The 14,708-nt window shown below is 40.7% G+C and overlaps 1 protein-coding gene across 1 annotated transcript in view; it reads right to left on the reverse strand.

Moving 5' to 3' along the window:
- PCSK2 (proprotein convertase subtilisin/kexin type 2) overlaps positions 1 to 14,708 on the reverse strand; it is a 345,259-nt gene that overhangs the window by 76,225 nt on the left and 254,326 nt on the right. Inside the window, exons 4-5 of the mRNA XM_082252429.1 lie at positions 8,469 to 8,577; positions 1,342 to 1,379 (exon numbers count right to left, since the gene is read on the reverse strand). Of these exons, the coding sequence (XP_082108555.1) occupies positions 1,342 to 1,379; positions 8,469 to 8,577 (147 nt within the window). The remainder of the gene's footprint in view (positions 1 to 1,341; positions 1,380 to 8,468; positions 8,578 to 14,708) is intronic.

Genomic DNA, 14,708 nt, shown 5'->3' on the forward strand with positions numbered 1-14,708 from the left:
GTGAAGTGACACTTTAGATTTGCACACTGGAATTCATTTATGGACTTTTCGTTATAGATAGGTTTACACACTTCAACTTGTTGTAAGCACCTGACCTAACTTATTTCATAACTTATTTTATTGTGATTTATTGTCATATTTTATATGAATTGAATTTACTGTTACATTGTGGGAATAATTATTTTCACTGCATTTAGGCTTTAGCACATTCATGTCACTTTATTTTTGATACTGTGTGGAGTGTGGGCAGGGCACTGGGGGCAACAATGATATTATATCCATTGCACAGGCACTTTATTCGCACAGCCAAGTTGTGTTTGTTAGTAGTTTCTTGATGCACTTCAAGTGCTGTAGCACCATTTATTTGTTTGTTTCATATTTTCTTTTTATTGGAAAGATTTGGTATAGCAGCTTTTATTATACACAGCCTTTATTTTCCTATGCGCTGATTTACAAATGACATTATACACATTTTTTTGAGCTTTTTGTAACCTGCCATCTACTGTTCTGGCAGTGGTTATTTTTTTAAAAGTAACGAGTAACTATGCAGCACAAAAAAAAAATACTTGAGTAGAAGTATCGAAATCATCGAAAAAATGTAGTGAAGTAAAAGTAGAAGTAGGAGAAAAAAATTCTACTCTAGGAAAGTACAGATACTGCATTTCGGTACTTAAGTACAGTACTTAAGTAGTTCTACTTCGTTACTATACATCTCTGACAAAACGTAACCATAAATACGAGACACGTTTAGGCACGTCACGCATTAGAGGGGCCAGGATAAATTAATATTCTGGCCAATAGAATGCTTTAATGCCAAACGCACATAAACATGCAATATCGCACATGGGTGCAAAGTGCGGCTTTAGGTGCATTTTTTTAAGCTGCTTTTCCTGCCAAGAGTAAAAGGCGGTCAGAAAAAGAAAGGAGAGGAGAAAATCAAACGCTCTGTGTGCATAAGGCCATATACTCTCTGTATGCACTAAGACAGAATGTAGACTAAGACATTGGTATGAGCCTGATCTGTATTTCTGCATGAGATATGTAGTTTCTTTTTATATGTAGATAGGGTATGATGTATGTTCTGCTGTACTGTTTTATCAGAAGATTCCATACAATCCTAATGTGTGATCTATTCCAAATGGAACTGTTGCTAGGTGAGATCCCTTCCCCCATCTCATTTACATGCTACAGTCTCTATTATAATTACAACAATTTATAAATGCGTTTAACAAAAGATCAGAAGTTCAACTCTTAACATGGATACTGCCGTCTCTTTGATAACGATTAAATGTATCACTTACAAAAGCCTTTAAATGTTAAAATGAACTATATTATACTCACATAATTTGAGGCAAGATCTGGGTGAAGGTAATCTATTCCTGAAATCAAAAGGCAATTATTAAACAGGTATTGAAGAAATACACAGACATGCATTTGAAAGATAAATAGGAGGTCAAAAGGAAGATTAGGTTGAGTGGTTTTCTCCTGGAAGCATATACCGTATTGTCCGGCTTGTAAGACAACTGGGCGTATAAGACGACCCCTCTACTTTTCAAGTTAAAACATAGGTTTTGGGCTATTCTCGCCGAATAAGACTACCCCCCTTCCGAAGCAAAGCAAGCACCATATACAATATACAGCGAATATAAAAATCCCAAAGGTAATTAAGTAAGTGTGCCGTAATCAATGAAAGCCCTGGCTGTCTGTTTTCTATTCATCTGCATGTATTCTCTTATAAATCCCCAAGGTATTGTAAGTACTAAGTATTACCAGTAGATTTCCTTTTGAACTATACTGGTCTGCTGGCCCCTGTCATTATTATTGTCATTTGGATTTTTACATTGAGCATTAATGTTGGTTTAGACGGGTTTCGGAGTGGAGCACAATGTATAATTGTCATGGGTAACCACTATAGCTGTGTTTTGTTTTATTTTCTGCGTTGTCATGCAAAAAACACAATGAAAAAGAAATTTTAAAAAATGTGCAAAAAGGAACTTGATGACTGCCCCTTCATGTTTATGAGTGTCAGAGATCTCCCAGATACCTAAAAAAATGGAAAGCTGTAGATGCCCACAGTTACTCACTAGGGGATTCTCTAGCACAGGACATACAATGAAGAGGAGCTAAAGGTATATATTGCACTTCTTTCTCTTAAGGCGCTGGTTGTGTGGGAATCCTGTACCGGTATATTGTATGTGCCTTAGCTTTGGCTACATACAGTATACCGCGCTGAGCCAATCACTGTGAGCGATGTATTCTATTAATAAATGGAAAGCCTGCTCGGATTGGCAGAGTCAAAGAGACGGGATTATGTTACTCTCTCTGATTCCGCCAATCCTAGCAGGCTTTGCATTCAATAATAGACAGTATTTACCGTACCTTGGAGATATATGAGAGATTACATTTACAGTACTTATGGTACCTTGGAGATATATGAGAGATTAAATTTACAGTACTTACGGTACCTTGGAGATATATGAGAGATTACATTTACAGTACTTCGGAACGGGGTAGTCTTATACGGCGAGTATAGCCCAAAACCTATGTTTTAACTTGAGAATTAGGGGGGTCGTCTTATACGCCCAGTTGTCTTATACGCCGAAAAATACGGTATACGTAATAGAATATATAATACTATTACCAAAATTGATGCTTGTCAAATTTCAGCTAGTCTTATTGCATCTTTGTTATCATCCATGACAAAGATCCATCTATGATGTTGATAATGATGATGATGATAATCCATATCAATCTAGTTTGTGATTCTCTGACATTAAGATTTACACTTAGACCGATTTTATTTTGTTTAGCTTTACATCATCACCTTGTATCTTTGTGATGTAATATTTCTTTAGGCGAATCTATCGCTAAAAAAATGAAAAAGCTGCTTTTGAATGTAGAATAATTATACTTTTGTGGAATGAGTGGTGTACAAAAAAAGTTAATGGTTGGGGTTTACATACACTTCACCCTTATGGACCAGAGCAGTTTTTACTTTTTTGCTTTTTTGGCATATTTAATAAACCAAAAGGATGAAAAGAAGAAGGGATCCATGTTGAAGTTTACATATATTTTAAAGTACACTATAGTACCAAAAGTATTGGGACACCGACCTTAACACACACATGAACTTTAATAGGATCCTTGTGTTAGTCCGTAGGGTTCAATATTGAGTTTGCCCACCCTTTGCAGCTATAATGGCTTCAACTCTTCTGGGAAGGCTGTTCACAAGGTTTAGGAGTGTGTCTATGGGAATGTTTGACCATTCTTCCATAAGCGCATTTGTGAGGTCAGGCACTAATTTTGGACGAGAAGGCCTGGCTCAGAGTCTTCACTTTAATTCCTCCCAAAGGTGTTCTATTGGGTTGAGGTCAGGACTCTGTGCAGCCCAGTCAAGTTCCTCCACCCCAAACTCACTCATCCATGTCAATGGACCTTGCTTTGTGCACTGGTGTTCCCACAATGTTGGGAGCATTAAATTGTTTTGGCATGCTGATGCCTTAAGAGTTACCTTCACTGGAACTAATGGGCCAAGCCCAACCACTGAAAAACAAAGCGATGTATTCTATTATTGAATGCAAAGCCTGCTCGGATTGGCAGACTCAGAGAGAGTAACATCAGCCGGCCTCTCTGACTCTGCCAATCTGAGCAGGTTTTGCATTCAATAATAGAATACATCGCTCACCATGATTGGCTCAGTGCGGTATACTGTATGTAGCCGAAGCTATGTTACATACAGTACACTGGTACAGGATTCCTGCACAGCCAGCGCCTTACACCTACCGGTAATACTTACTTACGGTACCTTGGAGATATATGAGAGATTACATTTACGGTACTTACGGTACCTGGGAGATTAATAGGGCACAGACAGCCAGCGCTTTGAGAGATTACTTACTTACTTACTTACCTTGGAGATTTTTATACTCGGCATATAAGACAACCCCCCCATTTTAGGGGTTTTTTTTAAGGTTAAAAAGTCGTCTTATACGCCGGAAAATACAGTACTCAAATACACAATATTATGATATTTGATTTCAACAAGGTGCTCAGTGAACATGTGCCAGAAACATTTGCTGCCACCACCCAAGTGCATTTATAAAGGTCACAGAACTTCAGTGTGAATTCTAATACTTTAGAACCTACTTCCTATGGTCTGGTTTGCTTGTGATATAGAACAAAAGCCCACATAAACAGTAGAGAAAACTCTGCACCACTGTATTCAATATGTGTGTGTCTGAGGGTAACGTTTTAGTATCCATCAGCTTTTTTTTTACTCTGGTTTTTAGAAAATGAATACTTAATGGTTTTCATTAAGCAAGGGACTAGTTACCACTATTGTCGGCATTTGATTGTATAGAGGTGGCCATGTTGGTTTAGGCAGAGTTTTGCTTTCTCACGTCAGAGCATCCAGCCAAGAGAACAGTTAACAGCTTAGGGGTGACATCACTAAATCCCTGTGAGCGCTGCGATGCAGGGGGGTGGAACCGGCAGCTAATTCAAAAGTGTACATACACAAATGACATGATACAAAGCTGTGATCCTAACGGATTACTCTGTATCATGCCATTTCAGCACAGGATTGCACCTGGTGACTTTTCCAGTGCCCTGCCTGTGCTTTTCCAGTGCTTTGTGCCTGGAATATTTTGAACGACCATGGCGTCCAAAAACCTTTTTTTTTGTGCAAAAGCGCTTTTAGACGAACTGGAAAATTGCGAAAGCGAAATGGAGTTACTTGAAGAACTGAGCGATAGCGATTCATGGGAAAATTCGTCATCAGGTACGGAAAGTGACGACAGTGACGATTCTGATGTCTCTTTCTGGCACATAGCTTGTGAAATTTGGGAAGTATATCAAATGATTCTTCAGAATTTCCAATGGAGCGATGCGCCAGAAAGAGACATCAGAATCATCGCTGTCGTCACTTTCGACTAATTTTCCCATGATCACACAGCGGGAGGACGGCGGGGGGAGGACGGCGGGGGAGAATGACGGGGGAGGACAGCGGGGGAGGATGGCGGGGGATTGCAGGGGAAGGTGAGTTTTAAAATGTAAAACAATAGATTTCTATGCAAAACAATGTACCGCTTTTAGCATAGAAATCCTGACATAATCAGACTGCCAGGGAGGTTAATAAGCCAATTGTCAAAAATGTTGTGTTTTTATTTCTTTTTGACACTTTTTTTGGTAAATGCTCGCTCATCCCCCCCCCCCCCCTTTCCTGGCCTCCTAGGCTGCATGCTCGGATAAGGGTCTAGGTATGGATTTTGGAGGGACCCCACATAAAACGGGTATGGGGGCCTGGGACACATGTATCAATGCAATCATTTTTTTTTAATTGTTTTTTAAAGAACAGTGATTTTATTGATGCTTAAATTGAACAAAAAAAAATAAAGATTCCTTTAAATATAGTGCCTGGGGGTCCCCTTAGTCTACCTGTAAAGTGGCGCATCTGTACCGTGTATGGAACCTGAATGACATTTAAATTGATTTTCCCAGCTGCAAGACATTGATACATAAATGTTAAAACATTTAAAAAGAAAATGTTTTACATTTTTTAACATTTATAAGGTGACAGTTGCTAAGCTGGTGAAGCCTGATGCATACTCTATGGCACCGGCTCAGAAATGCTGCACAGGAAGAGAAGTGTATAAATAAATCGTGATGTTCCGTGGAAGAGAGGAGAGAGCTAAATAACAGGATCCAAGAGTTAAATAAATGTCTGCAGGGAGAAGTGTTGCTCATTTTGAGAGTATTACCTTTATGCTATACCCCCTGTTTAGGCAGATACCTTCAGCAGCCTCTAGGGACATCAGTGCTCCCTCCTCCAGGCCCCACATAAACCCCTGCCCATATGTATACTTACCTATTTTCAGGTCGCTTCGGTCTGGTAACGTGATTCACTCCCCCTGGCAGCTTCAGGGGAATAGAGAGAGTGCTAAACAATGTCTGGTAACGCCTGAGTGGAGACATCACCCATAGGCTTACTATGGTCCATCCATTGCCGATGCTCCCTCCTCTCCCCTGCAGCCAGAGCTGGCTGACACAAGAGAGATGATTACGTGACCAGACTGGAACGACCTAAAAAATAAGCAAATATATAGATCTTTTCTTACACAGGTTACTTAGATTAGTTGTTAGGCTGTGGGATGGAGCATTTTTAAAAGTAGTTAGGGTTTGAACGAAATTCTACTTTAAGACAAAAGATACTGGGTACTGCTTAAGCTCAATTAACATTTCTAGATGTTAATAAAATAGTAAATAAACTGCGCTAACAAAAGAATGATAAAACCAGAAAAGCTGCTAGCAAATCAACTGACATGTGTTGTAAATAAAGTGAAAAAATGGAAAATTGCAGCGCTAAACCAAAATAACAACCATCATGTGACCATAAGTGAATACATGAATACACAAATCAAATAAATCATATATGATCAAATGAAATATGAGGTGATCAAGTGTAGCCACTGAAAAAAAGTTCATAAAGAGAGTCCCAGGTAGTGATGATAGGTGTGCATCCAAATACAAAGGTGATATTCAACCGTGCCAGGGGACCCCACACCAAAGATCAATAAATTGCGCTCACCGGAGAGTATGGACCCAAGATACTATATAGTATATGGGCCATACGGGCTGGTATTGCTGTATACTTCCAAGACAAGGCTGGAACAATGGATATCAGGAAGGTAGCCACAGTATCACAATGGAAGCCGTACAATGGATACAGAAGTAGATGGCATGAATGACGCAAAGGTGATATTCAACCGTGCAAGGGGACCCCACACCAAAGATCAACCTCAACCTCCTATGGTTATGTCTGCTTAGAGGAAATGCGTTAGGAACGTCATTCATGCCATCTACTTCTGTATTACATGCCTAAGTTCATTGGATGCTTGTAAGTGTTTTTTTGGCTTTTATATTATAATAAAGTCTATCGGTTTTACACTATTTCAGTCTTATCTGGCTTCCTCCATGTACAACTGTGAGAGGTTTACGGCTTCCGTTGTGATACTGTGGCTACCTTCCTGATATCCGGTGTTCCAGCCTTGTCTTGGAAGTATACAGCAATACCAGCCCATATGGCCCATATACTATATAGTATCTTGGGTCCATACTCTCCGGTGAGCGCAATTTATTGATCTTTGGTGTTGGGTCCCCTGGCACGGTTGAATATCACCTTTGTATTTGGATGCACACCTATCATCTCTACCTGGGACTCTCTTTATTAACTTTTTTTTTCAGTGGCTACACTTGATCACCTCATATTTCATTTGATCATATATCATTTATTTGATTTGTGTATTCATGTATTCACTTATGGTCACATGATGTTTGTTATTTTGGTTTAGCGTTGCAATTTTCAAATTTTTCATTTCTAGATGTTTTCTACAATATAGTAAATTTTCCCATTTTGAGTTTAGGTCCATTTTAATATTTATTTAGTTATTCCAAATTAACTGACACACCGACTGACAGCTATTGGCAGACTCGACAATATTGCACACATTTTCAAATATTAATCTGACCTGACTGTTTTTGCAGATTTCATTTGAAAGAAGTGGCATAAAAAAGAGGGTGTATTTCCTGGGGTCCGAGAAGTTTAGGAATTCCTTTTGCATTTTCATGATCCCAAAATTATATCACAAATGAACAGGATATATGTGTTCTCTTTAGAGCGGGGTCTCCAAACTTTATAAACAAAGAGCCAGGTTACTGTCCTTCAGACTTTGAGGGGGGTGGACTGTGGCCAGTGGGGGTAAAAAAATGCCCCAATATCAAAAGGAAAAAAAGTCCCCATCACTGGTGTCAGTGGTAGGAATAGTGTCCCATCATTGGTGTCAGCAGAAGGAATAGTGCCCCATCATCAGTGTCAGTGGGAGGAATAATGCCCCGTTGTCGGCATCAGTGGGAGGAATAGTGCCCCATCATTTGGAATAGTGTCCCATCATTGGTGCCAGTGAGAGGAATAGTGTGCTGTCATTGGTGTCCGTGGTAGGATTAGTGCCCCATTGTTGGTGTCTCGGGAGGAATAGTGCCCTGTCATTGGTGTTAGTGTGAGGAATAGTGCCCCATTGTTGATATCAGTAGCAGGAATTATGCCCTACTGTTGGTGTCAGTGGAAGGAATAGTGACCCAAAGGCAAGCAAAAGGTCACATCTGGCCCCCAGGCCGCAGTTTGGAGACCACTGCTCTAGAGGGTACATGGCACAGAATGAAGAAGATAAACTATAGTACATGTTTACTTTTATACTTTTACATTATTTCTTTGACAAGTGTTTATTTTGATGTCTGATCAGTAATTTACATTGTGGAAAAATCTATGCTAAAATTAAAAGTATGTATGACACATATACATACATTTCTTTGATGCAATAACTAATAGATGGCAGAAGCAGAAGACTTTTGGTGTTTCTTAAATTTATCTTTGAATTTATTCAGCTTTTCCAGACATTCAGTGAAGTGCTTACCATCATCCATAATTGCTATGGTAACTCCTTTCCCCGTGTATCCCAACTCCCAGGCTTCAGCAACATTCAAATCAAGACCTGGAGTCCCATCTGCCTGACCTGTGTTGATCTGACAAATAAAATGGAAAGAACAATATGAAGTCACATAAGAAAAGAGAGCATTCACACAAAATGAAACAGTGTTTATATCACTCATAGCACATATTGGGACATGGCACAGCTTTTATAGACCTGTGGCATGAGTGTATGCTGAAAATAGTGGCATATCCCAACATCATCAGTAATAAAAATATTATAAATGTCTATTCATCAACAGCAGGATCAAAAAGTGTAGCGTTCCAAAAGATGCACCCAGTTCACAGCAAGGCCCCTTTCACACAGGCCAAACTCTGCTTAACTCCAGAGTGCTCGGCATGGGATCTGTCCACTGATCCCTTGCAGAGCAGAGCAGAGCGGGCAGATGACAGGTCCATGTCTACTCAGTTTATACAGAGCAGACAAGGACACAGCCCACTCGGCTTTGTGGGCAGTCGGATGTAAATGGATAAGCTGTCCATTTACACCCCCGACTGCCATCTGATCCGGGCCAAATAGAGGGGAAAAGATCTTCTTCCATTTGTTTTTGCCGGATCGGTTTAGATTGGACAAGTCCGTTTACATCCGCCGCTCCATAGAAGAGAATGGATGGTCCCATCGGGTCCGACTGAAAAACGGACAGGTAGACCCAATTGGACCTCTCTGTGAAAGGGGCTTTAAGGAGTTAAGCAATTTATGCTGGCTATATGCTAGTAGAATTTACTTCTAAATATTTCATTTTAAGGATGTTCATTTTGTTTTGTAATTATTAGAGTGGTAACTGACATTTGTTTTTCAACTGCAGTGCTGGGAAAACTCAAAGGAGCAAGGTGGAGAATTTCTCACAGTGTATGCGATTTTCATTCAGTAAAAGTCCATTCATTCCAAAATCAAATGATAAAAGCAAAAACTATTTTGAAGTACTTTTCAACAACATTCATGAAGCCACTGAATACACTGAGAATTTTCATACGAATGTTCATTTGAAAATCTTCCAGTGTAGGGCCAGCTTTAGAAGAAAGGGTGCATGTAAACTAATTTCAAGTTTTAAAAACATCCAAAGGCAATTTTATAATGCTATCCATGCCTCTTTTCCAGAGATACACCCTCTATTCGTCCTGTTTAACATTATCAATGAGAGTAAAAGTGAAGGAAAATCCAAAAATGTAGGTTGTCACCAGAACAGGAATAGAAGGGACATTTTTCATTAGGGAAGCTAGTTCTACTGATCGTGACAACTAGGGGTTTCCTCACTTCAGAGGGATTTTCTCTCACTTCCTGTTTTGTCTATAGGGCAGGAAGCAAAGGGAAATGGAATGCAATCGGGTAACAAAAAAAAAAAAACTGACAGTGTTATAGTCCTCCCTTACTCTATCCAAGATAAAGGAAAAAAGTTTTGCCTTTAGTTCTTCTTTAATGTCCATTTCAATCCAAAATGTGATTTTGGTTTTGGTTAGACTGAAGAAGCATCAGATCCTCTGCAAGCTTGCCTTTGCCATCTATTTCCCTGTCTTTGTTAGGGAGATTTTGTTTTGCTTCTTAAACTGGTGACTAAACAGCTCTAAAAACCTAAAAAGAAGGTGTGGCACTCTGGTTCTCGCACTGTGGTGGGTATTTCCTATCAAGTCTTAGAGGAATGATTCCCCTTAGGCAGTTCAATAGAGATAGCCGAGGTTCAGGTATGTACTCAGGTAAGGACTAGGTGTGTAGGAAAGAAAATGCCATAAAGGGAATGTAAGAAATCCAGATTTTAATTTATTTAAAAACGTGTATCATATAAAAGGGGTTTCAAAGGGACTCTCTTCACCTGGGCTTGGTTGTGTAGAATTAAAGTATTACTAAACCCAGGACCCTGCATTCACTATGCCTGGTCTCCCACAGTACACAAAACACAGAAATGCAATTATTTTAGTAAATATAAACTGCTAAATATATTTTCTCATTAGCCGTATATAGCAGTCTAATGCCTTCTATCAATGTGAGCACTGGTTAAAGCTTGTAGGAGGGGTTTTCATTCTCCTCTTATTCTCCTATGAGGCTTTATGACCCCTGACCCTCTGTCTGGACATTGCTGATTGGCCCTGTGCTGATCACATGCATCCTAACCCAAAAAAAAAAAAACACTCTAGCAATACACACCAAACTGAGCATGTGCAACATTCCTCAAAGGCTATGTACTATCAGCAGATGGACTGGGGATAGTAAAAGAATGGGGGGTGAACCATAAAAGACAGGGTCAAACAGCCTTTTTACAGAATGCAGATGATTAACCCTTTAGGTTCCACAGTGAGTATAGAAATCATGCTTTACTGCATATACAGACTGATTTTACTGCTGTGGGTTTATAATACACTGCTCAAAAAAATAAAGGAACACTTTTTAATCAGAGTATAGCATCAAGTAAACAAAACTCCTGGGTTATTGATCTGGTCAGTTAAGTAGCAGAGGGGGTTGTTAATCAGTTTCAGCTGCTTTGGTGTTTATGACATTAACAACAGGTTCACTAGATGGGCAACCATGAGACAATCTCCAAAACAGGAATGGTTTTACAAGTGATGGCCACTGACATTTTTTTTTTTCCGTACTCATCTTTTCTGACTGTTTTTCACTAGATTTGCATTTGGCTAGGGTCAGTGTCACTACTGGTAACATTAATCAATACTTGGACCCTATAGAGGTTGCGCAGGCAATCCAATTCCTCCAGGATGGCACATCAATACGTGCCATTGCCAGAAGGTTTGCTGTGTCTCCCAGCACAGTCTCAAGAGCATGGAGGTGATTCCAGGAGACAGGCAGTTATTCTAGGAGAGCTGGACAGGGCCATAGAAGGTCCTTAACCCATCAGCAGGACCAGTATCTGCTCCTTTGTGCAAGGAAGAACAGGATGAGTACTGCCAGACTCCTACAAAATTACATCCAGCAGGCCACTGGTGTGAATGTCTCTGACTGAACAATCAGAAAAAGACTTCATGAGGGTGGGCTGAGGGCCTGATGTCCTCTAATGGGCTCTGTGCTCACTGCCCAGCACTGTGGGGCTCAATTGGCATTTGCCATTAAACACCAGAATTGGCAGGTCTGCCACTGGCGCCCTGTGCTTTTCCCAGATGAGAGCAGTTTCACCCTGAGCACATATGATAGACATTAAACGGTCTGAAGAAGCCATGGAGAATGTTATGCTGCCTGTAACATCATTCAGCTTTACCAGTTTGGTGGTGGGTCAGTGATGGTCTGGGGAGGCCTGTCTATGGAGGGACACACTGACCTCTATAGGCTAGACAATGGCATCCTGTCTACCATTAGGTATCGGGATGAAATCCTTGGAACCAATGTCAGACCCTATGCTGGTGCAGTGGGTCCTGAGTTCCTCTTGGTGCACGACAATGCCCGGCCTCATGTGGCGAGAGTATGCAGCCAGTTCCTGGAGGATGAAGGAATTAATGTTCGCCTGGCCTGAATCCAATAGAACACCTCTGGGATATTATGTTTCAGTCCATCCGATGCAGGAAGGTTGCACCTCAGACTGTTCAGGAGCTCAGTGATGCCCTGGTCCAGATCAGAGAGGAAATACCCCAGGACACCATCCGTCGTCTCATTAAGAGCATGCCCTGACATTGTCAGGCATGCATACAAGCATGTGGGGGCCATACAAACTACTGAATACCATTTTGAGTTGCTGCAATGAAATTTTATCAAAATGGACTAGCCTGCTGCATAATTTTTTCACTTTGATTTTTGGGGTGTCTTTGAAATCAGACCTCAGGTTGATAGTTTTAATTTCCTTCAAACAATGTGGCATCCTTTCATTCCTAACACATTATCCAGTCCATATCAGTATAGATATCCAGCATGAGATTTTTCAGAGTTAAGATCTGATGTGTTTTCAAAGTGTTCCTTTAATTTTTTTGAGCAGTGTACTCCAAGTATGTACTAGACTAATATGACAGGGTCGTGAAGATTAATAAATATGATTGCTCCAGATGCTGGTTGAACAGCTTCAACCTGTTATTCTGGGTATTCAGTTGGCATCTGTAACGATCATATTTAGTAATCCTCAAGATCCCTCCAATCACATTAGTTCAGTTCAGTTTATGCTTCATTCTACTCTAACAAACCCTGATGTAGTGAGACCCTTTGAACTGCCAAAAGTATGCTGGCTTTTTATGGTACAATATTTTACATAAAATAAAATCTGAACTTCTTCAATTTTGTTTCTGGTTTTGGACATCTGTTTTTCCTTCTCATATCCAAAGCTATTAAAATCTGGCGGAGCTTCTCACCCTTTCACACTTTTTTAAAAATGTATTTATTGTCTTTGCTTGCATCAAAGAGATTGTGCAACGTTTCTGCTTCAGTGACCAAAAAGGAAGTAAGGGAAAATCGCCATAGTGGTTAGAGAAACAGCAAAACAAAACTCATAAGGTTATGGTAAAGTGTGAGCTCAGTTTTACATAGTAACAGTTGGTCAAGTTGAAAAAAAAAAGCACCTGCATAGAATATAACCAACAGGCCAAAATAAATAAACTAAAAACCTATACCCACAGAACCCTAAATCTACAAACCTCAAAGCTACACAGAAGAAGGCAAAACCACATTATAAAGCATTTATAATTTTCGGCCCCTGGTTAAAAAAAGTCCTTCCTTATCCCCTAGGGCAGTAATGCGAACCTTGGCACCCCAGATGTTTTAAAGCTACATTTGACATGATGCTTATGCAGTGTAGTTGAGTATCATGGGAAATGTAGCTCGAAAAGATCTGGGGTGCCAAGGTTCGCCATCACTGCCCTAGGGCAATTCGATATTCACTGGATTAAAAGTCTACTATCTTATTTACTATTAATTCTAAAGCCATACAAGGATCAAAATTTGGCTTGTTCAGCAGTGACCGGCTAAATTTGAATCCATGTATAATCAGGCTAGTTTTACACAAGTCGATCAGTATGTTGGGAAATCTCCCTGCTGTCAAAACACAACGGCTCAGAGGGAGGGATTGACACACTCAATGAGTATGGGGGAATTGATTAATTTTCCTTTGCTCAACCAGTGGGTTGAATAAAAGAAAATTACTTGCATATGACTCGTGGGTGAGCAGCCTAATGGTGATAGTGTTTTTTTTTTTTTTTTTTTTAAATAACAAACATGTTATTCTTACCTGCTCTGTGCAATGGCTTTGAACAAAGCAGTTTCGAACCTCCTCTTCCGGGGTCCCCCCGCCAATGCTTCTGGCCTATCCCCCCTACTGAGTGTTCCCATAGCAAGTCTCTTGCCAAAGGGGAACTTGTGTGTGCTCACTCCCAAGCCCTGCTCTTTGCATCCCCAGCTTCCCCCTCACTGAAGAAGATAGAGAGCCAGGAGAGCTGCTGCTCTTGTGCACATTGCTGGATCGAGATCGAATTCAGGTCAACTTGGGGGCTGGGGAGGGGCTGCACACAGAATGTTTTTTACCTTCATGCAAAGAATGCATAAAGGAAAAAAAATATAGCTTGTAGAACTACTTTAAAGGAGAAGCATAGCTAAAGCTATTTTAGCTATACTTCTCCTGTAGGTCACAGGAGTGCAGTTAGTTTTGCACTCCTGTGATCCATTTTCAGCCAAGAGCGAGTGGCAAGGAGACTGAGCCAGCTACTCCCACCCCATTCACAGCCCAGCACTCCAGTGAGCGCTGGAGAGGCAGATCAGAGAGTCGGTGATTGACAGTTACCAGCTGGCCAAAGCTATTTTGACAGTTACCAGCTGGCCAAAGCTATTTTAGCTATACTTCTCCTGTAGGTCAAAGGAGTGCAGTTAGTTTTGCACTAGTTTTGCACTCCATTTTCAATTTTCAGCCAAGAGCCAGTGGCAAGGAGACTGAGCCAGCTACTCCCACCCCCTTCACAGCCCAGCACTCCAGTGAGCGCTGGAAAGGCAGAGTAGAGAGTCGGTGATTGACAGTTACCAGCTGTCCAAAGCTAATTTAGCTATACTTCTCCTGTAGGTCACAGGAGTGCAGTTAGTTTTGCACTCCTGTGATCCATTTTCAGCCAAGAGCGAGTGGCAAGGAGACTGAGCCAGCTACTCCCACCCCCTTCACAGCCCAGCACTCCAGTGAGCGCTGGAGAGGCAGAGCAGAGAGTCAGTGATTGACAGTTACCAGCTCTCTGCTCAGTAAAGACTGACACCTGAGCGATC

Source organism: Pelophylax lessonae (assembly GCF_965119305.1).
Source record: "Pelophylax lessonae genome assembly, chromosome: 3".
NCBI classification, from domain to species: domain Eukaryota; kingdom Metazoa; phylum Chordata; class Amphibia; order Anura; family Ranidae; genus Pelophylax; species Pelophylax lessonae.